General features: G+C 42.9%; 1 protein-coding gene across 1 annotated transcript in view; it reads left to right on the top strand.

Annotated features, from left to right (window-relative positions):
* Positions 1–24,229, top strand: part of LOC116440728 (solute carrier family 22 member 3-like) — a 30,027-nt gene extending 5,798 nt beyond the window's left edge. The window contains exons 2-11 of the mRNA XM_032101812.1: positions 4,028–4,131; positions 6,094–6,248; positions 8,682–8,847; positions 9,826–9,943; positions 14,520–14,617; positions 14,755–14,969; positions 17,353–17,461; positions 17,705–17,817; positions 18,991–19,090; positions 19,822–24,229. Coding sequence (XP_031957703.1) covers positions 4,028–4,131; positions 6,094–6,248; positions 8,682–8,847; positions 9,826–9,943; positions 14,520–14,617; positions 14,755–14,969; positions 17,353–17,461; positions 17,705–17,817; positions 18,991–19,090; positions 19,822–19,879 — 1,236 coding nt within the window. The 3' untranslated portion in view covers positions 19,880–24,229. The remainder of the gene's footprint in view (positions 1–4,027; positions 4,132–6,093; positions 6,249–8,681; positions 8,848–9,825; positions 9,944–14,519; positions 14,618–14,754; positions 14,970–17,352; positions 17,462–17,704; positions 17,818–18,990; positions 19,091–19,821) is intronic.
* The last annotated feature ends 2 nt before the right edge of the window (positions 24,230–24,231 follow it).

Raw genomic sequence — 24,231 nt, 5'->3', positions numbered from 1 at the left:
TGGGCCTTCAGTCATGCACAGCAGAGAAACTTAAAAAGCTTTCAAAGCTAACCGGTCCCTCAGGCTCTGAGTCCCAGTGCCCTGGCAGCAGGGTAGTGACTGACTCCTCTTGTCCTGTTAAGTGCTCAGCTTGAAACAAGATACGCAGAATGACAGTTGCTTCATCCCTTAGCACTCTGAGAGAAGCTTTAACAGAAAGAGAAAAAGAAGGTAATTTCTCCCTTTCCACTGCACTCCCTTGCAGAGGGGTTTGTTGCAACAAGGATGTGGGAAAGCTAGTAGTTTGAAAGGCCAGTGGACGGGAGAAGAGCTGCCCAGAAACAAATAAGGAACATGCAGCAACAGTCAGCATCTCCCCGTGTTTCCTTAAACTATGAATATCTCACTGAACCATTTGTCACTGGGAGTGAAAGGGTAAACCAAACACTTTTTGGTCACTTGTATGAATACCATTTAAAACGTGTCTGGGCTCTGGACATGCTGCTGCAAATGGGCTGGGGAATCACTGTAAAAGTTTATTGATCATAGAGTTTAATCCATTGTTTTGTAATTTAATTGTAACAGGCAGTAAAGCTCTTCAAAACTCCTACCCAAGGCTGCTACATTTTGAGGAGCTTTTAATGGCATGTTGTGATTTAAAACAATATATTTCTACAGGCATACGTGTGCTCAAGTGAATAAAGGTCTCTCAAGTACCAGGAATTACAAGTTTGTGCTTACTCTGTAGGTCAAACTTAAATGGAAAATGTTTGCCTCGTTTCAAAGCTACAAAGAAAGGAGAAGTTGCCACAGCCCCATATTTCCCAGTCATTAGTCATGTACAAGCTCATCCAGTTGCCACTCTTTCTTAGGCTGATTACACCACTAATGAGCTACAGGGAGCCAGTGCAAAGCCTCTTCCTTCTCCTAGAGAAATCTCACTCAGGTGGTTTGCTGCTCCTTTATAGATCAGTGAAGCATACCAGTGCTGTTCCTTCCAGTCATGCCACTGCTTCTGTAAATCTGAGCATCTCGTTGGTGTCCAAGCCTCAGCAGATATGCAGATATTCATGACAAGGATGTATTTCCAACCAGCAGTGGATGGCTGCATGGACTGCAAGGCTGGTAAGGAGGACAGAACTGTTTTTCCCATCTGTTAAGGACACTATAGAGGAATTCCGGAAGGAGCTGGTTCCTGCTGCCTGTCTGTGATGGCAGCACCTCATTTCTGCTTACAATGGCAGCTCATCGTCAAGGCTAAGAGAAAAGGAGTGAGGAAGTGGATTGTTTACCACTTTGGGCAGTTTTTCAGTCAGCTCCCTAAATGGAAAGGGTCGGTGTTCAGGTGCACAGTGGTTTGTGTCCTACAGTGGATAGAAATCCTGCAGGTGAGGGCAGGACTGAATACAGAGATGAGTTGTAGGGCTGTGCTGGGTGCCTGCACTAGAGCAGTAAGAGGCTTGGCTGAGAGCACAGCAATGCCAGGAAGGGGATGTGCCCTTAGCTGGAGCTGGCCAGCTGAGCTAGATCACCTGCTTGGTGATTACAGTGAGGAGCCAGCTCGCTGCGTTCTAACAGGCTTTACTTTGCTGTTTTGTATCCTTCTCCCCCCGGCTGCATGGCACTGCAATAAATGCTTTAGCATTTTTAGAAGTGTAAACACCAGCCCCTGCATGGATGGGCATATGAACGTTCAGAAACAGACAGGAGGCACCATGCCACTACCTTTTGTGGAGGCTGCTAGCAAGGAACATGGGAAGTGTTTGGTAGGGGTGTCACACAGGAGGACTAAGGACTAACTGGAGGCAGTGTGAAAACGTGGGTAAACTGTTGCCGATGATTTTTGTCCAAGGGAAGCATATAGGGATAACTTTCAGGCACAACCAAGCCAGGTCACAGCTGAAGCAGTGAAGTGGGTCTGACATGCAGCTTGGATAAAGAAAAGATCTCTGCGGGGCGTTCAATTCTCTTTTAAAGGTTACATTCCCCTCTAAAGGTTATGTTTGCAAATGAAAAACAAGACATTAGCGGGGTGATGACTTCAATGCTAGGTGTTACTGTCAAGCAAACAGAAGTGCTTATCTGTACCAGAATTTATTTAAATACTTAGAAAATGGCAAAGTGCAGGACTAACTTAGGAGAACAGTTAGTGTATTGTCACTAATCTTCAGGAAGAGCCCACAGCTCCTTTAGAAGTTTTCTGTATGTTCCTATTTCCCAGAATATATACAATATTTGATGATATTGTTAGTGTAGAGGTAGTTTCAGCTGCTGCATAAATCATAGGAAATTGCTGTACAGATGAAAGAATCCTCTCCGTTAAAGATACTTTCCCCTTCCTTTCTGGCATGCATTTGTTCTTCTGCTTTCTTTCATGATAGTTTATTCCTTGCCTGTTTACAGCAAAGAGAGATAAAATAATTTAAAAATAAATACAGTTTTTGAAAAGGGGTCGAGGAGAGTCCCAGCCTCTGGCATCAGCACAGGGAATTGCATTGTGTTTTAAAAGTCTTCTTTTAGTGGTCGTTCTCAGAAATCCCCACTGTTTTTCAAAGATACATCTTTTGATACTATTTGCCAGGGTTTTCATTGCTTCAAAAAGCAAGAGGTTAAGCAGCATTTGAAATCTGAAAGTGCTGCTCCATGTTCAGGCTATTTTAGGAAAGCATTTCAATTGCCCTTGAGTATGACAGCTGAGAGCTTTTATTCTTCTTAGAGGCTTCTGCAGCTCTTGCTCAAGATTTACAGAAGTGGAAGCCAGTGCTCATAGCTTGAGGTGGCTGAAAGGTGGCCAGTCAGGCTCCCTGGAGTAATGGGGTTGCCATCAAAACCATGGCTTTGCTTAAAGTCAGTGGAGGTGGGATATCTATCAGGTTAGAGACCTATGAGGTGCCCCTTGTATGTCCTGTGTAGGCACCTCTGAGCCCTCAGGCCCAGATAATACTCTGGGCATTACAGCATGCAAATGGGCTGAGATGGAGCTCAGGCACATGACACTAAATTTTAGGGTCTGGAGAACTGTGAATGGCAGAAGAGGCTGCTATATCTCTATCCCATCCTGTGGCCATTCCCTTTGAGAAGAGTGCTTGAACATTGGTGGTTTCATGTGCTGGTGAGCACAAATGTGGCACACTGTGTGTGCTTCGGCAACCAGCACCTTGTTGACAATGAAAAAAAATCTTATAGCTCACATTTGAAAGCAAAAGTGTGTCTCTAGGTAAATGGTGGCAGCTGCTGTTGTCTGTGGCTTCCTTTGGTCCTGAGACCTCATTGTTCAAATGATTACCCCAGGTATGGATTGAAACCTCCCAAATCCCATATAGTCTGCAGTGTTTAATATTCCTTTATTCTCCAGGAACTGTAAAGTAATTTCCCATGCCATGCTGTCTATGTTAATTCTATTTTTAGTTCCTAGTCTCTCCCTTCCTCTCAACCACTTCCCTCTTCCTTTTGCCTCCATTCATCCCCATCCCCATCCCCATCCTTGTTAGTATGCTAGGGAGCTATGGATGCTGCAGTATAAGGAATAGAAAAGTCTGGGAAAGCTACACCAAGAAAACATTTGTTCAATGTGTCTGAAATTGATCTGAGATCTGTTTGCAGTTTCCTCAGGGACTACATGTTTTTGCTTTTATCTAGAAGGCACAAAGAAGAATAACTAAACAATTTCTGTAAGATGCTGCTTTCACTGGCAATAGCTGTGGACCCTTATTCTGCACTAAACAAAGTCAGGACTTTGCCTTGGCAATGTATTTAACAGCGTTGTTTGCAGAAGAGTGATTTGCTGTCCAAATCTGGACAACTGATGTATGAAAGGCAGCATCCTTTTGGCAAGGAGGAGCTCTCCCTGTTCATGGCCACTTGAAGAGTGCTTGCTATGGGCCTACTGGTGCTTGTTATTGAGCAAGAGTATTTGAACTTCCCCTTCCCCTCCCTCTTCCCCTTCCTTTTCAGCTTCCCATGTGGACCTATGCAGTTCTGTAATGTTTTGCCCTGAGGGTGACAAATGACCCACCTGGGTGTTTATGTCTCTCCCTTGTTCCCACAGTATGATCTTGTGTGCGCCAATGCCTGGATGCTGGATCTCTCACAGGCCATCCTCAATCTGGGGTTCCTGGCTGGTGCATTCATCCTGGGCTATGCTGCAGACAGGTACAGTATGAGTTCTGCTGTCCTTTGGTTTGTTGGGAGGTGAAATCACTTCCAGTATCACCTGAAATAGGCATGTGTCAACATTTTGCAGGTTTAATTCCCTTTGGATAAACATCCCCAAACGGTGCTAACAAAATCCAGCCAATGTAATTTTTGCTCTGATTTGGGCTGGAAACTTTATGTGATTGTACTTACTGGTCCTGTTTGGACCTCAAAATTCCATGCAATGAGCTTTTCTTGTGGTTTTTGATGTTTCCTGTGCACATCTGGACCCAGGAACGGCAGAAATAAAAAGGAAGAATTCAGAGCAATTTTCTGGACTGATGCTTACTTGAAGGATGGCACCATTAATAGGCACCATTGATGAAGAAAGCAGCTACTTGAGGAAAGAAGGAAGGGGCTCAGTGGGTAACTCTCTCCATTCACAGGCTGTGCTCATATACTTACCTCTGAGGTCACAGCTCTTGCCAGGCTCTCTCTGAGAGCTGGATGAAACCAAGGACAAGTCCCTCTCAACCTTACCTATTCTGTGATTCTGAAAAGGTGTGGGTGACATTCAGGCTTGAGTACCTAACCTGTGCCAGAGGCAGAGCTCCCATGAGCTCTACCTTGCTCTGAGAGTAAAGAAGGGAGCCTAGTTTGTGCTTTGTGCTGCTACTTAACAGTAGTCAACCTGTGCATTGGGTGAGTGCACCACTGATGGTTTCAGTGACAGAGCATTTTTCTTCAGTTTGTAAATTACTTTCTGCCTGGTTCATATTTTCTTTTGTATCTCTAGTAATAATAATAACTTATAGTACAACTTCTTCATAGGTAGAAATACTTACAGGCTTATCTTCATCTCAAATGGAAAATTTTGAACTACCAAACAAAAGTAGTTTCAAGGAGAACCTCATCTTTCCAAAGGATATAGTAATAAGGGAAAAAGCAAGGCAAAAAAGCGGCCACAGCATTGAGTAACTTAAAGTATCTCTGTTCAGTGTCTGGCTGGGCAATTGTGACACTAGCACCTCAAAACTGTGAAAAAGCAGAGATATTACAGCCAATTATTAAAAGAAAATAATGCATCTAGGAGTATGTGTGTAGTAAGCCTAATGTAGCCTACTGTAGAACTGTGAATGTTGTTCATTGACAGCACTGGGGGAATGTGCTGCAGCCAGATCATTTCACTCTTGTCTCCTTGACAGCACTCAAAAGAATGGATCTTGTTGAAAATTTCCTGGGTTTTGTCCTGCATTAATTCTTTTCATGAAACCCTTTGAACAAAATGAACAAACAAATACTGTTGCAAATACTTTATGGTAATATAAACAGCTGCATCATTTTTCACTGTTTCTTCTTAAAACAATGAGAAAAGATCTAGTTGTGTTCCAAGGACACAATTCCATGAAACTACAGGAAGACTTTTTTTTAAGTTATGGCTTACCTTGGGCACATAATTATGTTTCTTGCTGGAGAGTGAGATTCCTGAATACATTAGGCGTATTTTGAAAAGAAGTGATCTAAACCTAAACCAAACCTAGAAAATCACACCGAGTAGGTAAAGCAGAAATTATTTTCACAGAACTGGCTGTAATTATTATTAGAAGACTAATTTGTGAAAACAGAAATTCCCAACAAAAATTGCCCTTATTAAAAACCTGATCAGATCAAACACCTGAACTGGAATGTATGGGCCATAGATTAGATACAAAAAGACAAACAGTTTTCTAAAACAAAATGAGGGCTGGTGAAGACATCACTAGTTTTGAAATTAGTGATATAAAGACAGTGATAACTACTACAGGGAAAAGAGTTCCATATCCCAAGGGCCAATACTACAAAATTTCAGAGAGCTACCTTTCGGAAAAAGGCTGGTCTCAAAAAGGCACTTTCAGATCTATCACTAAAATGAAATGTTGAGAAAAAAGAAAAATATTTGTGTCTTTTCATGATTTCCACTTTCTTTTCCTTTTTCAACAGATATGGCAGAATCCTCATCTACCTGCTGTCCTGCCTTGGGGTTGGGATATGTGGTATCATAGTGGCATTTTCACCAAATTTTACTGTATTTTTGATCTTCCGTTTTCTCCAAGGCATGTTTGGCAAGGGAACCTGGATGACATGCTACGTGCTGGGTGAGAGCTTCTTTTTTTCTTGGTTAGGAAGAGTGAGGCATTTCTGGAGGACAAAGACTCTTGCTACACCTGCTTGTCATAATATTTTTTCGTGGGAACAAAGCACTGGTCCTAGAGTCAGCAGAAAAATAATTACCCAAATCCATCCTGGTTAATGCATTTGTCCTCCAATGATTAAGAGGCGAGGGAATGGATTATTCATATATAAACGTTTTGTTATTACATAGAAGATAACCAGGATGATAAAAATCTACAGAGCAGCCCCCAAAGAAACCGGATACACAAACAGGGACATGGTTTATTTTGGCAGAGTCTGAACATCTTCCACAGATGCTCAGAGGAGTTTGCTTCTCCTCACTGGGAGGACAGCTTGGCTGGCTGCTTTCATTCTTTAGCTGGGAGACTTTGCTTAGTGTCAGGCTGGACACCAGGGTCCTTATTAGGGTTATTATTTTCCTGAAAAGGGAAAAGAAAGGGAAACTTTGTTATAAATAGCATCAAAACAGCAGGGATACGGCATCTTTGGTACATTATAATTTATCAGTCTATGGTCTATAGCAGTGAAGCTCCTTGCATAGAAAGCTTCCTTTTGACAGAGAAAGGATATTGTTGTGATGTCTTGAATGACTTCCAGGTTCAGTAAGGCAGTCATAAAGCCTGAAAAAGCCAGATGGTGAGGAAGGCCTCCTACAGGAGATGGGATGTCAGATTTACTTAAAAATAAAACCAGCCATTTGGTGATCTACTGTTATAAACCAAAACATTGTGATAACATCATGATATAGGGCAAAAACTTGTATCATTGCTGTTGTCTGTGAGGCCTGTGACAACTGTTTAAAATTCCTAGTGGAATTTAGATGAATGGGAGCAGAATTTTAGCCAGACATAAACACTTACAGTGGGACCTGGGAGCACTGGGGTGATGTATGTGCAAACATACCAGTCTAGCCCTATTAGCATCTAAAGCCCAGAAGAACTTTGTTTTTCTGGGCAAAGTTACACTGCTGAGCAGCTCATGTTCAATATCCAGTGAAAGGACCAGAAGCTGCTTTTCCTCTCACTTCCATGCACATGGCTTAGTTTTAAACTGAGATCTTATCTTGAAACTTTGGCAAGTGCTCTAACCAGCAATGTGTTTTATGGCAGATCCATGGCTTCCTTAAAATGGCCAAGCTTGAAAGGAATGTTTTTCTATGCTCAGATCAGGCTGCCTGACTTTAGGGAAAGATTCGGAGATCCTGAGATCCTCAGGTACACTGTATTACTGCAGACCTAAGCAAGGTGCCTAACTCTTGGATAGGGTGCTTCCTTCTAAATCCCTCCAGGGATTAACTCTTATCTCTTGGGATTACCCAGAGTGTTTGCCAACCTAACATCTCTTAAGAAACATATACAGACCATAAGTTGGTTTGCACCATGAGGGTGGTTGCTATTAATACATCTCCAAAGCTCTTGATCTGTGTTTCAGGCTGACCCAATAACCTCCCTTTGCTTTTACATACGACCCAACTCTTTTGGGGGGCAGTGCTAAGCAGCTACCTTTAGGCAACAGAGTTGCCCCTGAGCTATGCAGATGTGACGAATAGTCAATAAAAATGTTTGTGGTGTCATATCTCTCTGCATTGCAAGACAAAGCAAACCATTGCTACTTGTAAAATTGTGCCTGCTTTAGTAAAACAAACAAACAAATAAATAAATTTAAAAGAAAGTGTTTTCTGTGTGTTGCAAACCAAGGTAAAACCCTCTGCTTTTAGTCTGAAGGTGTTGTAGTGGTGACACTTTTGGAACAAACAGGAGACACTTTTTCATGCGTTGCTCACCTCAGTTGTGGATGTCACGGCCATGGGATATTGCCTGAAAGACAGGCATAGGTTTCACAGCTATTAGACACATTCACAAAATAAAAAATCCACCAAATAATTATAACCCCCCCCCAAATAGCAAAAGCTATAATTGTCCTAATAAATAAACCAGACTGGATCATACCTTACCCTCAGAGCAACCAGCATGGTGTGGTTTAATTCTTTTCCCCACCGGTGCCTTGTCTATATTACCTGCTGGGAGCAGCCTCCGCCTGAAGGACCCTCTTGTCTGGGGCATGTGCCAAAACTGCCCCAGGCAGAATGCTAAGAATTGCCCACCAAGCATGATCATGATGCAATCTCAAACCCGTGTTGTGGCCCTATGTGGATCAGTAGTAAACACGCAGACAGAAACCCCTCTGGCTGAAGGAGGGTGCGTGAGTTGATGAGGAGGTGTCACCAGTGTTTGCCCTGGACAGCCTGTGACACGCCTACACTGCTGAAGACAAGATGCTGGGCTAGACAGACCTGTGGCCTGATACAGAATAGCCTTCCTTATATTCCACCTCTTATAATTTTTTTTTTAATTGGGTTTGTTTCTGTGTTATTTATTTTCGCTTTGTCTGCTCAGTGACAGAGATCGTTGGTTCTGATCAGCGGATTGTTGGAATCGTGATTCAGATATTCTTTACCCTGGGAATTATAATTCTCCCTGGAATTGCATACTTGATTCCCACCTGGCAGGGGATCCAGCTGGCCATTTCACTGCCCAACTTCCTCTTCCTGCTCTACTATTGGTAATGTTGCTGTCATTGCTCTAGTCTTTATTGCTATTGCTATTTGAGCACCTTGAGACTCCTGCTGTGGTCCCAAGTCTCCAGAGTGGAAGATGTAGGTTAAGAAGAAGATATTTGCATATTGTTGGCTTTGTAATATGTGACTCCTTTTTAGTGAACCACAGACATACATTACTTTAGTTTTTCTACCCAAAGTTTGTCTCTCTGATCAGCCACAGCTGGCCCTTCACAGAACCCTGCTCTGTTTATAAGGTTAATTTGACCAAAGTTTATTTTTCCCATCAGCCATGAGACCCCGCTTCTGCCTCTCATTATCTACTCAGTTCAAATCTGACCTTGCCCTCAGGTCCCCTGAAGGACAGCTGATGAGAAAGCAGAGCACTGTGCCATGGTAAACACCTGTCTCAGTGCAGCCATCCTATGGGATGGATCCGAAGAAACTAACTCACAGAGCCTCTTCCTGAACATTGCTTCCTTAAATGTTGCCTGCCTTGAACTTCTAAATTGTGAATCCTCTTAATCCTAGGCTAGCAGAAACTGAAACACCCATCAGTGGTATTGCTTTGTGCTCAGTTTATAGAAGATGTGTGTGTCTGTCTTACAGTGATACAGCCAGAAGCTTCCTGATCTGCCTGGATGTGTTACTCTACGTGTTTAGTGTTGGCTTTCATTGCTGCTATTCTACAGGAACCTTCTTAGCTTGTTGGTTATACTTTTGACAACCATTGTGCAGACAGTTAGATTTCTGGTTTTTCAGCTTTGCAGAGTATAGATGTAGTCTATTTTCCTCTTTCTTGCCCACTAGGATCAAATATTTTACTGACTGACTGGAAAAACACTCCTCAAAAGTGTTTCTGTATCCCAAAGACTGAAAAATCAGTGTGTTTTTTGTTAACACAGGGTAAAAGATAGAAGACTTTGGATTACTTACGATGTTACAGGGTAAAAGACTAACTTATGACTTTTGCGTTCTTACAGGGTGGTTCCTGAATCTCCACGCTGGCTCCTGACACGCAAAAAGGGAGAGAAAGCATTAAAAATCATGCACGACATCGCCAAACACAATGGGAAATTTCTCTCACCACATTACTCAGAGGTACAGTCATGTGTTTGAGCTAGGGTTTTATTCTAAGCTTTCTTAACCTTTGGAAGGTTCAGAGGTGTTAAAATGCATTCTCTTTAAGGCACAGACAGGACTCTTGAAGGGTCACACCAGAACAAGATTGCAAGTCCTACACCTACTTTGTTAATTGCAAGATGGTAAAAGTGGACTGGCTGGAAATATACGTGCTGAAAAAATAAGTTTGCAAAACAGGTGTTTCTTTTGTAAAACTCCTACTTTAAAAACTTGTAGAAAATATCAGAAACTAACCTGAGGGACAATAGTATTTCACGGCAGTTTCCATTTTAACTGACAGAGCAAGTGGAGATAGCAGGATCCACTTCCCTGGCTCCTTTTCTTGAACTTCCTTTTACAACTCAAAGAGAAGATGAAATTAGAATTTAAGTATCAATTTTCTTCCATCTCAATAGAGAGAAAGTATACTGCAAAGTTCACAACTGAGGAAGCTCTCTCTGAGATCACTATTCACCAAGTAGGACGATATGTGTTAGAGTTACAGACCTTTGGCCAGTGGTCATGACAGAACTGATGCATTTCCAATAGCATGGTTGTGGCACTGCAGCATTTGGCTTGTTCTGTGTTGGTAGCAGTGTCTGGCTCTCAGAAGATGATTATTGCAGTATTGGCCTTATGGTTCTGTGACAACAGATGTGGTTTAGTGGAATGATCATTAAAGTTCCTTTCAACCCAAACCATTCTATGATCCCTGTGCTGGGGACCCCAGAGCTGGATGCAGCACTCCAGGTGGGGTTTCACCAGACTAGAGGGACAGAATCCCCTCCCTCACCGTGGTGGTCATGCTGCTTTTGAGACGGCCCAGGATACAATTGGCTCTCTGGGATCCAAGTGCACATGGCAGGGCTGCTCTCCATCTGTTCATCCCCAGCCTGTGTTGATACCCGGGGTTGCCTGGACCCAGGTGCAACACCTTGTTAAACCTCTTGTTAAACTTCATGAGATTATGAAAGGACATAGACCTTTTGGAGTGAGTCCAGAGGAGGGTCATGAAGATGATCAGAGGGCTGGAACACCTCTCTTGTGAGGAAAGGCTGAGAGAGGTGGGGTTGTTCAGCCCAGAGAAGTGAAGTTTCCAGGGAGACCTCAGAGCAGCCTTCCAGTACCTAAAGGGGAGTTACAAGGGAGCTGGAGAGCAACTTTTGTCAAGGGCATGAAGTAACAGACCAAGGGGCTTAAACTGAAAGAGGGCAGTTTCAGATTAGATATTAAGAAGTAATTCTTCACTGTGAGAGTGACGAGGCACTGGAACAGATTTCCCAGAGAAGCTGTAGATGCCCCATCCCTGATAGTGTTCAAGGCCAGGCTGGACAAGGCTTTGAGCAACCTGGTCCAGTAGACAGTGTCCTGCTCATGGCAAGGGAGCTGGAACTAGATGATCTTTAATGCCCCTTCCAGCCCAAACCGTTCATGATTCTATGAATTACTGTCTTTTGCTGGGGCATATACACCTGTGAGATTCCCACATCCTGGTCAGTATTATGCAGTGCCAAGCGTGCCCCAAGTCATGTAGCAGGAAGTTTGTGCTGCTGCAGCTTCCCCTCCACATTCAGCCCTGCATTCCTACACCCACTTCCTGTCTAAACATCAGCATTTTCAAAGCATCATGTCAGAAAGATGCGTCTTTCCTTGCTTTTTAAGTTGTATTTATTTTTTTTTTCAAAAGTATCCGTGTTCATGACCTTAAGCCACTCACAGCTGCAACAGATTAACCTCCACACATCCAGATTTGTGCTGGATCTGTTCCTGAGACCTTTTAAATGTATAATCTCTGTCCTCCTTTGTGCTGTGCCCAGAGGAAAGAGAGCATCTCAAGGAAGCACATGGGTAATGGATCAAGGGTATTTCTCACATTAACAGATATCAGACTTCTCTTTCATGAAACAACTCCAGAATTTCAGGCTAAGTGCTGCAGGTGTGGAGGCCCAGGGAGAAGTGAGAGGCATTATCCCTCAGCGCACTTTGACTCAGATTTTCCAGTATGTCTGTATCAATGTCATTGGCCAAGTCCCTTGCATAGCTCTGGATGTTGCAGCTTTGGGTTTTTCTTGGCATGCAGAAACCACAGATGACCTTTCTATGAAAAAGGATAAACATTTGCTGCTTTTGCTCTGTGAGTTATGACCCTGGTATAGGTCAACTCCAAACAGAACTCATTACATTAATTGTAAATTATAAACTCTTTTTTTCCTAGTTGCTCATATTTATCCTAGCATTCAGGATTTTTTCAAACTAATTTTCTAATTCTTGGTCTCTGTCCAAAACCAGAATGAGCTGTAACCCTCTGAGTAGGAGCTGCTTCTTAAGAGAATTGTGGATCAAAACCTGTCCCTTTATATATAGATTTTTTCCTACCCTATAGACCATATCTAAACATGTATTTCTTACACACATTAACTTACATGTGTAAATGTTATATACATGATATATGTATAAACATGCATGGCCTATGCAGAATTAAGCATGTGTAGAACTATATACATAAAAAATAATTGTGGGAAAACTGGTATGTAATTTTGTTGGAACATGAAAATATGAGGGAAGTTATAAAACTTCATCCAGGGTTTTCAGTAGTGTATCTTTGGAAACATGTGCCCTGTCACTGAATTCCTGGCTGCACCGGTGTGAATAGCAAAGCTCTCCTTGACTTCAAAGAACAAAAAGAGGATTTCTTCCCCTGCAAAGAGTTGACTCTCCATAGTGCTTTTTTTCTTCATCTGTAAAAAAGTGCTCAGTCATGCTTCGGGTTATTTTGACTTTATTAAGACATAAAAATACAAGTGGCAGTTGTGCTGAATTTATCTTTAGTCCTCTGGAAAACTAAAACCATATTTGCACAAAGTCACAACTGATGGCTGGCGGCCTGTTCTTATAAACAACAGACATGGCAGCTTTATAACCATGTTATGAGAGAGTCCAAGAGCAGTGCAGAAACCCAGCAACCTCAGCTGCCTCACTAAGGGCTCTGGCATGCAGCACAAGTGGCAGTGCTTTGAAGAAAACTTTTGGCTCTTGTTACAGAAGAAAAGTGAGACGGAGTAGAAAGGAAGTTTAAACAAATGTGGGGTTTCTCTGTCTTACAAAGCTTTGTGTCAGTCAGTTATGAAAAAGTCATGTGTAAATACATCCAGCCAAATCTCATCAAAAAGCAGTTGTGCTACCTTATAATACAATAAAACAAATAAAGAGTGAAAGCTTTGGGCTCAGCCCTGGCTGAGCTGATGAGACCCTCAGGCAATGCCTTTGGCTTTACCTGTGTTCTCATCATGGATCTTCGTGTTGCCTTGAGCTTCTCCATCCCTTCACCCCTGTCTACCCCTGGCCTGGGCTCCCGCACCTGTGTGAGCAGCAGGTGCTGTGGTAATAAAGAAGAGTTTGCTCCTCTCTTTGCCCTCTTAGGCTTCCTCTCAGGAGGGATCAATAATGGAGAGTTAAAGCAGCAAGGCTCCCTAAAATCCTTCTAAAAGTGGCCCAGCAGGTTTAATCCCATGTCCCTCACAGCTGCTTTGAGAGCTGACAGCAATCCCAGCTGTGGCTGCCAGTTCTTGGGCAGTCATGTTCCATCCCTGCCTAAAACCACCTCTGCCTTATCTCCCTTGCGTCTTCCTCACTTGCCAAACGATCATATGAACAAAGGGTTTCCACCTGGCTTGGACATCATGGTTAAAAACTGCTGGCCAGAGTTAAAAACAGGCTCAATCAATGTAACTAATCCCTTTTTGGGCCTGCTAGTATTCTGGCTGTGTCATATCTATAGCAATGAACGTCAATGGGTAAACACAGCCTGTGTGAAATGCTGCTCTTTTCTGTTAGTGTTAAACCTTCTAATCAGTAATTTCATTGAGTGTCTCTTTGTGATTGTATTGGAGGCAGCTGAGAACAGATTTATTATACTTTGTAGGCAGTATGAGGACAATTAATTCATACTTAGCAGGTTTTTTTCTTTCAGGGTAAAAGCCATGTTCAGCACAGTGCGTGTGTGTTTGAAAACACTCTGAATTTCATTAGTTGAATATTTTGTAGCACCCAAGCACTGTCACAGATCTCTCGCTCCCTTTCTCTTCTTGCTGTCCAGCTGTGCCACCAGTGATATTCCCAAGCCCATTTCTTGCTGCTCAGCCCCCCTCTCCCTGCTTCCCTCAGCCCATTGCTTTGCCGTGTCTCCTCCTCTCTGCCACTCTTTGCAGAAGGCAATTCTGTGCCCAGTGGCCCTGATGTGACAATGACAGCTTATTACTTTCCAAGAAAATCCAGGTCAACAAGGAGGAAATAATTTTTCCATTCTCAAGTAAAGACTGGGGATTTTTTAATCGATTTTTGCACAATCATCATTAAGGAAAGCCCACAGCCATGTCCAGTTATTAGCTGTTCCAGTACCTGTGCACTGCTCTGGAGTGCTATGAGCAGCAAACTGGCTCATCAGCACCTTTGCTTGCAGGACTGGAATATTGCTGATCACCGTATTTACACTGAAACTCTGCCCCAGTGCCTGCCTGATGCCTGACAGCTGACTACTGCTCACTTATCTCCTCAGATAACTATTAGCAACGAGGAGGTCAGTAACCCCTCCTTTCTTGACCTGGTGAGGACTCCCCAGATGAGGAGGAACACATTCATCTTGATGTATGCCTGGTGAGTGCCCATGTCAGTCCAACTTGTTACCAGGGTGGTGGGTTTTGAGGAAAGATTCCCTTGTGACTTTTAGGGTCTCTCCAGCTTCTTGCAATCATCTGTTTGCCTCTCAACACTTTTCTCCCTTTGCTGTTTAGGTTCACAAGTGCCCTGATCTACCAAGGGCTTGTCATGCGCCTGGGAATTATCGGAGGAAACCTCTACCTAGACTTCTTCATCTCAGGAGCTGTGGAGCTGCCCGCTGCTTTCCTAATCATAGTGACAATTGATCGCATTGGCCGGCGCCTGCCCTTCGCCATGAGCAACATCGTGGCAAGCATTGCATGTCTCATTACTGCCTTCTTGCCAGAAGGTAATTCCCTTCCCTGTGTCAGGCTCTTCAGGTCAATGGCTTCTCTCTGACACCCCCTGAGCAAAGATACTGCGACACACAAAACTGCACATAAAAGAAAAAGCATCTGGTGATACAAGCAGCACCCAGTCATGGAACAATACACCTTATTTGCATATAGATGGCCCTACAACATGGAATAATCATATCTTTGATGGGTTATGAGCAACAGCTGGGGGTAGTCTTAGAGAAAATGTCTGTAAAGGCCCTGTACTCTCTTTAAAGACAAATGCAAGGGAAGAGTATACAAACATAATGGAAAATACATTCTTTGACATGGAACACACTTAGTGATGTAAGAAATCAGTCATTTAAGCGAGTCATCTTGGTAGTCTTTTCCTTTACAAACAAAACAATGCAATCCTCAACACAATGTAGGGGCTGTGGGACAACACAGAGATTGTTGCCTTGCCCTCACTTTCCCAGGGGTTTGGACAATGCTAAGAGGCTGGAAGAAAGATAAGGCTTTTGATTAAGCCATTCTTATCTGGTTTCAAGGACAACTAAAAGGTCTGATATTGTACAAAGGCTTCCCAGCACTTCTGTCTTTTCTTTAAATTGTTTTCCCTACCATGTTTTTTTGAGGGGGTTCTTCTGGTTGTTTTTGGTTTTTGTTTGTTTTTTCTTTTTAATCCCTAGGGAAGGATTTGGAAGTGCTTTGAATTGTGTATAACCACAGGATTATGCTTTGCCTTACCGTAACTGGGGACCAGCAGCTCAGTGGACATGAGAAAGGCTTTTTCCTCCTCAGAACTATTCCTGTCAAAGTGAGGGACAGTCCCGGCCATCCTAAGAGGCTTTAGTTCCTCAAGTTATATCATGGGGCTGCCAAAAGCTTTCTTTCAGTAGTGGTGAAGTGCTGAGAGGACATCTTGGGGATTAAGATACTTGCAGATTGGACACTTGAGGTCCAAGTCCTGCTTTGAAGAAGTCTGTTTACACAGATGGAAAAAAATGCAGCTCTCAGCTGTGATCTCCATCATACTGTGTTGCTCACACGGTTCGAGTCCCCTGGCAGAGGGAGGATCCACATGGACGTCACCATCACCGTGGGAGTCTGATGGACTAAAGGGGTGCCAGGGAGATGATGTGGATTTGTTTTGCTCTTTCCAGCCTTTGTTTTTCTTATATGTTTTTGAAAACAGAACTTTTCAGGACATAGACAGTGTCTCGCAACATGGGATGAAATTTGATGGGGGTTTGTTTGGTTGTTTTGGAAGGGAATAAACCCAAGTGTCTCATTTTTTGGTTCAGAGAAAACTGAAGTGTTTTCTTTTTCTTCCTACTGAAAGTTTGAAAAAACACAATCACTGCCAGAGCCCTCTCTGGTGGCAGAGCTCCTCTTTGTGCCAAGTTCGGACTTGTTTCACTTGCCTCCCTCTCTGTCTAGTCATGGTTAGACCATGCAAGAGACTGTCCTCTCCCAAGGGCATGGCAAAAGTGCTTATCACATTCCTTGTGATGCACTTCCAGAGAGCACCAGCTCTCCAGAGAGAGGTTGCTCACAATGAGTGGGGCAGCTCTGCCTTACCGTGTGTGGGTGACCACTGCACCCCTGCTGATGTACAAGGGCTTCCCACTGATGTATTCAGGGAAGTGGCTGCTCACTGGAGCTTGAGTGGAGCTGGGAGAGCTGGGCAGAGCCAGCGGAGCAGTGTCAGGTACAGCCCATGCCAGTCATGCCAGGCATGCTGGAAGGGGACAGGAGGATGACCAGGAGTAGCATAATTAGGAGTGTATCTAATGTGCAGTGGCTAGAAAAATTACAAGGGGTAGGTGGACTGCTCTAGGGACAATTATTTTACTGCGGCCTCCCTGGAAGTTTTTAAGAGATGTGTAGATGTGGCACTTAGGGACGTGGTTTAGTGGTGGAGTAGGAGGGTTGTGTTAACGCTTGGACTCAATGGTCTTAAAAGTCTTTTCCAACCTAAATGATTCCATGATTCTATGCAGCTTTAGAGCTACCTTCCTTGTGGTCAGAAGGCTTTGACAGTGTTTCTTACAGCATAACATGCCTGTATAGATAAGTACTCCTTTGTGGAGCACAGTCAGATGTGGTCATGGAAGCTTCTGATGGTTATTCTCCCACCCATGCTGTTATGCCCCACCAGCATCTTGAATCAATCAACTCCAGTGATTTCTAACTCTCCAAAGCAGCCTTACATGATGTTTGAGAGCAATAAATGCCAGTATAGATTGATACCTTCAACAGTGGCCTTTCAGTCTGATTTGCAAAGTGTTCCTATGGTGTAACTTCTGCTGACAGGGCCTGGGGCTCTCAGAAATGCTCTGCTGGTGTGGCAGAGCACACTTCACACAGAAGTGTTTCTTTTTGTATGAACAGGTATTCCATGGCTCAAAACGACAGTTGCCACACTGGGAAGACTGAGCATCACAATAGCTTTTGAAGTTGTCTATCTAGTGAACAGTGAATTGTACCCTACGACACTGAGGTACGTCAAAAGCTCCCAGGAATCGTTCAACTTCTCCATCTGCTTTTCCCCATTTCCTAGTTCACTGTCCTTTAGTTAAACTTGGTTTCCTCCAGAGTTTTCCAGCTGAATAGCCACTGCTTAATGTGGATGGCATATACTGAAGAGATAATTTTGGAGCTAAGTCTACATTCTACTCCTTAAATATCTGTTTATTCTGTTTGGTAGCACTTCTCTAATATCTGGTATTTTTGTCTTTTGCAGAAACTTTGGTGTCTCCCTGTGTTCAAGTCTGTGTGATCTAGGTGGGATCATAGCCCCGTTCCTGCTTTTTCGATTAGCAGCCATTTGGTTGGAGCTACCTCTAATTATTTTCAGTAAGATTTGATTTACAATGTACTTTTGGTTTAAATATCCTTCTCCTAACAGAGCTTTTCTTTTGGGGTAAAAGTAGTGTGTGGCCTCATCTCCACCTCAGACCAGCGGTTCTCTACCTTCAGGCCTAGAGCAAGAGGCTGAATGGCAAATGGGTGAAATGTGAGTGATTTCACTGCACAGTGTGGAAGAGCTCAGGTCTGCTTAGGTAACTCCACTGAAGGAGCAAAAAAACTATGTGAAGTGCTTTAAGACTGAGAAAGCTTACAGCTAGGTTCTGTAATTGCATGGGAGTGTGTGGCTAAACGAGACGTCTAGGAGGTAGACGTGACTGGAAAAAAATCAAAATAAAAAGGATAGAATAAGAAGGAAAAATTGCGCCAATGACAACTTTAGGTGAAAACAAAATTGGAAAGACAAAAGACTTTTTAAAAGATTACCATTATTTCAAGAAAAGACATAGATAGAAGTACAGTGTTCACATTATCTAATTATTAAATTCTGCTGCTTCTGAGGGACACATGAATTCCCTCTATCTTAAGTAAACAGCTACGAAATCAGAGGAGATCAGAGTGAACTGTGCAACAGTCAGGGAACATTTGATTTTTTGCTCCAGCCCTTCTATTTTTGACTTACTACATTATGTGAATTATATCTATGAAGGAAATTATTCCAAAATATCCATTTGTAATTCAGCTTGTATCTGAATGCTGTTCCCCAAGGAGGAATTTTTATTCTGAAACACATAATTTACTTTGGCCATGGATAAAGGAAGAGAGTATTTCAGGAAAATCTCAGTGGTTTCAGGAAACACAGATGCATCTGCATGACAGAGCCCTTTGAGCAAAGGCAGATCTGTTCTCCGCGAGAAATACCACCCTGGTTCCAGTGCTGTTTTTATACATTTGCCCATGTGCACTTATCTCAGGTTTTTGACTTCTAAGATCTCCCTTTGGGGAGATCAGGCTGCAAATGAACTCCTAGCCCTCAAGTGATTTTGTAATAGGCTAAATTAATGTAACATAGAGGTATTTGATTAATCAGAAATAGCTGATGCCCTTAAAATATCTCACTTCAAACTTAATCTGAATAAGCTTTTCTTACTGGATAAATGCTGAAAATAGAAAAGTAACAATGTTCTTATTGCTTTTGTATTTCTTCAATATCCATTGTAGGTATTCTTGCAGCTGTCTGTGGGATCCTAGTATTGCTTTTGCCAGAGACAAAGGGAATCTCATTACCAGAGACAGTGGAGGATGTGGAGCAGCTTCCAAGGTATCAGATGTATTTTCTTCCTTATAGCTGGATGAGGTTTCCTGAGGATGTTGTCCTCCAGCTTTACCAACTGCCATAAAGCATTGACATTCTCCAGTGTCAAAGTAAATTTCCTAGTTAGGCTGATGCTATGAGTAGGTGGTATTTTCCTCAACAGAAACCTGAACTTCACAGTATCACTAAGGAAGGCTGTTAAAAAAAGTCTGGTGATAAAATCTGTATTTTTCTCATAGGGACACAAGTTTTCCTATGCATCTCTGGAAGCAGAAAGCAATAGTGTGCAAGAGAGGTGCTGCAAAGCATAGCCTGCAACTCTCTGCTTGAGAAAACCAGCCCCTTACCTCAGTCAAAGCATCCTGTGAAGAACGGTCCCTTATCACAAATGCAATTCCACAATTTACGAAGTCATTTAAGGGTCACATATGAGATGGATTTATAGGTGAAAAGTTGTAGGCACAGCTTTCCTGCTCCTGGCACACAGCAAGCCAGACTCTTCACTGCCCTGCAGATATGAGGGGAATATTTACACCTTGGCTAAATAATTTGAGGATCTAGTGCTATATATTAAGGTTTCAAGGAGAGGCTTTGGATATTATTAAGAACTTTTGCCTGATTCAATGTACAAAATAAAGAAGGAGGAATGTATCAGTACTGCAGCTTGGACTACAACTTGAACTATGTGTTTTCCTGATTTTTCACACTTATATCCCTCTCCCCTTCTGTTTCAACAGTCATTTTGGAAAATGTGGCAAGAAACGGAAACACCGGGACACCAACTCTTACATTTGATTTTTGAAGGACAGCACTGAGCTAAGAACTTTGTTCCCATAATGGGAATTTGTTCTCCACCTGCCACCACTTCAAAATTTGCTGCAGAATATGGATTAAACTTCATGTTCTTCTTCTAAGCACAAGGACATTTAATACAAGTAGTGTATTTTTCTATGAATATGGAATAAATTCTTTTTTTTTTCTGAGTAAACTGTTTGCAAGAAGGCACTGTGGTTCTTCAGAGAGAACAAACAGCTTTAAAAAGATGCACTGTCCAGCTCAGTGCCCTTGTATTTATTTCTTTATCTGAGACATTTGTTTATTGTTTTGTTAGGATTTCTGTTTGGGTGGGAAGAGTTTAAACAGTACTGCTTGTTTAAGATTTAGATGACCTTGAGGAGGAGAGGATGACTATTTCAACCTGACCTCCTTTGCCCCTAAAGAATTTGGACAAATAGAAGACATGATAGCTCAGAAAGGAGGGTACTGATCAGGGTGATCAGACCTTTCCCTGGTTGGGAAGGCTGGGAATCAGCAGTGTGCATCAGGAGAACTTCTCTATGGTCTGATTGTCATCCATAGGGACCCTTTTCAACAAAAGCCCTGCTTCCCTCCTTGTTCAAGGGCTTTCTGAAATGCAGCAGCAGTCCTCCTCGCCTTTCCAGGGCTTTATGTAGGGTCATACCCTGCAGAGGGCATTAGCTCTGTGGGACAGACTGTCCTGCTGCCCACTAGTGCCTTTCCCAGACACAGCTGGGGTTCATGTGACACCCCTCATATCTCCAAGGGAAGGGATTCTCCCTGCTCTCCTCTTTTAAATGCTTTTCCAAACACCTCTCTCAAGAGCATGCTGATTTTTTCCTTTGCAAATCATGCTCTCTGCCCATCCCTACAAACCAAATTCCTTTACCCTACCACTGCCAAGGTGACCTGCAATTTCTGTCTTCTGTTCATTATCACTATTTGCCATCTTTCTGTCCTGGGGATAATTTTTTTGGGCTGTTGACAGAGATGTTAAGCTGTCTTGGGCAGGGCTGAGACAGGAGCTTTGGTTATGGAGGGAAATGTTAACTGGTCCTTTGAAGACGATGTGACAGAGTAACTCTCTGGCTCTGCAAGCGGATTCCAGGGACAGACTGCTTTTCCTTTCTCCTGTATGACCTTCATCAAGAATGGTGTCCTGGCCACTGGCTGGTGAACAATACACTCCTTACAGGGAAGGACTTGAAAAGATGTGGCATTCAAAAGGTATCCTGTTACCAACAGAGAAATAAATAAACAAAAGAAAGCCAGTGAGCAGTGGTTAAGGGCCTTATAAGCTCAGAAAAAAACGTATTTAGCCTAAGCAAATATAGGACTGAGTTTGGAAGGTTCATACCACAAATGAGTAGCACTATAGTACAGTCAGTGAAACTCAATGACCACTGCTCCAGTCTTACAATCCTAAGAGCACACAAGGATTTCCTATGGTAAGGAATATACTGTAATTTTCGACAGTTCCCAACTCTCCCTGCCTTTACCCAGCAACTGCCCTTATCAGCAGCCCTTCTGGAGGAAAACAGGACCTTTAATAATAATCCCAGCCTAATGTTTGCACACTTTAGGCAGTTAGTGATAAAGGCCTGTCTTTCAAGGCTGTTTCTAACTTACTCTGAGGCATGGTAAAGGTCAAAGGTATGCTTAGCAAAAGTCAGTAATGACTTAGAGATATGAAACTAAATGAACATCTCACAATGTATCCAGCTAATCTAGAAGACAACCCAAGACTGGAGCTACTGATACAGGGAGAAAACTTCTCCTACACCCTATAGATAGCTGAAGACAATAGCCCAAGGCTGGCTGGTAGAGACCAGCCCTGAACTGGAAGCTTTGGGCTGGCACTGGCCAGATGCTGTGTCTCAGTGCAGGGTGGAAAGTGCAGGCACCCAGCCACAAAACTCAGCCCAGCCAGCCCCTACTGAAGGCACCATGGAGAACCAGGTGAAGTAATCACATGTGATGCTGGATGAGCTGAACCACTCTCTTCCATTTAGTGTTTCTTCTTTGTGACTTCTTTTTTTTAAAATCAGTGTCTTAAACACGTAAGCAGTTTGAGAAGGACTGCAGAGATCTTTTAAAGCTTCGACTTTCCAAATAAATGTGATTAATATTTGCCAGTTTCTTCTGTTTGTGGACAACTAAAACATGTTGAGAAGTGAGAGATGCAAAGACTTGTTTCTGCCTTTGAGATTATGCTTTGTTTTGCATAGCGTTATGTGTTGCTCAAAAGATAATATAAGTGATAAATTTTGATAGGTGAAGTGGCTAGGGGCAGTGTCAGAATGTTTAATATATTTATTTCTTAAAAATTAATTTTATAAAGGACAGCAGAAAAAAGCCTGTGCGTATGTTTTGACTTCTAATCTAGTAGCAGTTAGCAACTTCAGGTGGTGTTTGTATTTGATAATTGCTCTTGTGCTAACTCTTATCCCTAACAGGGATTTTGTAAACTGAAAAATCCTTCCATCTCTGTGAGACTTTGTGCTGCCTCATGAAGGTGCAGTGGGTATGTAACGTGGGGTATGGCCAGCGGTTTGGTGACAGTGGGGTTCCACTCCTGTGGGCGAGAGAGGACAGATGAGGTGGTGGAACCAGATGAAGAGCTTCAGTGAAGGAGAACCCCAAGGAAAACCAGCTGCACGGAGGTGGATGCACGTGGGCATGCAGACCACAGGACAGGCTGTTTGTTTAAAAATAGTTATTCTAAATTCATGTGTGCCTCAAAGCGCTTAATACTTACAGGGATGTCCTACAAGCTTCTCAGGAGGCACAGCAGTGTTTTCCTAAGGTGCATGTGTTGACAGTAAAATGGCTGTTGTGACCCAGCTCACTCAGTGAGAGGCAACTCTTCAAGGAGGGCCCTAACTCTGTCAGCTATAGCTGTCCTGCATGTGTATCCTCCAGAGGCTCAGTGAGAGATCTGAGGTACACAAGAGACAAAGGGTCACCACACCATCACCAAAGGCACACGAACAATGTGAGCTCAGAAACACAGCTGTGTTCTTCCTGCCAGCAAAGAGGTTTCTTGGACCAACAAGCAGGGGGAAGTGCTATTTTGGGTCAAATGTGCCACTGCCACCAAATGTGCTGAGTTACTTCACCCAGACTGTGCAAATGTTTGCTGCAGAAAGTGGCAATTTTTATTGCCGCTGACAGTCTGGCAGAAGGAAAAGATCACAATTGGCACTTTTTAAAGGGTTGTGAGGTGGGACTTTTGTGGCAACTCATGCATGTCCAGGCACTTCTTACCATTTTGGCAAGGAGAGCAGGGCCAATGGTTTCTCTGTCTACAAGCCGGGTATTAACCATGCATTCAAGAGTTCACATCTGAAGACCTTAACAAATCACAGACCAAGCTGCAACACAGAATTTCTGTTGCCAGGGAAGTATTGTACAAATCTCTTGGCTGGCTTAATGATCAAAGTGGATATATATGGAAAATATGCAGGAGGGTATTTGTGTTCAGTGAATCCCTCTGACCAGACAGGGGGGTGGGATGTGCTTTATCAGAGCTACTCCTGCTCAGGAAGGCACTGCCCTGAGATGATTGCATCTCCCAGAATCAGACTCCAGGTGTAGAAACTTCAAAAATCACCCTGCCACCTAACTATGCTTTATAATTCTCATCTCCCTTTAAGGCAATGTGAGAAAACACCAAACCAAACCAAAACTCCTAGGATACAAAACATCCCTTCTGTATGTACAGGCATACAAAAACATAAAGACAATTTAAAAATGATGCACACTTTGGCTTGTCTGGTAGTGCACCTCTCCAGTGCGTAAAATGGACAAGACAAATCCCACCTCAGGAGGGGATTACTGTTACTTGGAGTAGACTCAGCACATTCTGGGGATGCAGGAAGGATGCTACACAGAGCTGGGGGTCCCCAGACGCCTGTGGGGAGCTCCCTGGTTTATATGCAAGAGAGTCGGGATGTGAGCAGGAGTTCATAGTCAGCAATTGTTTCACCTTGGCAAGCAGGAGTCAAGCTTTTCCTGGAAAGCATTTCAAAAGGTTTAAGCTTTCACTTCCTATAACCACATGTGTACATAATCTTCTTTTAGAGAAGAAAAATGTACATCTTACAGTTACGTAGTCAGATAATGCTATAAAAAGAAATAAATGGGTACTGTGGACAACTAAATTTTATAATATGTAAATGCATTGTCACTACTTGTGGTAATCATTGATAGCTATTTTCCTTTCTTGCTAGGGACTAACTTCAGGGTCAGGCTGTTTTTTATTCACTGTTTTATATCTTTGATGCAACATTTATACTTTTGCTGACACATGTATTTCCATGACAATAAAAAATACAAAAACACAAACC

The sequence above is a fragment of the Corvus moneduloides genome, chromosome 3, assembly GCF_009650955.1.
Source record: "Corvus moneduloides isolate bCorMon1 chromosome 3, bCorMon1.pri, whole genome shotgun sequence".
Classification (NCBI taxonomy): Eukaryota; Metazoa; Chordata; class Aves; order Passeriformes; family Corvidae; genus Corvus; species Corvus moneduloides.
This window is presented reverse-complemented; position numbering and strand designations above follow the sequence as displayed.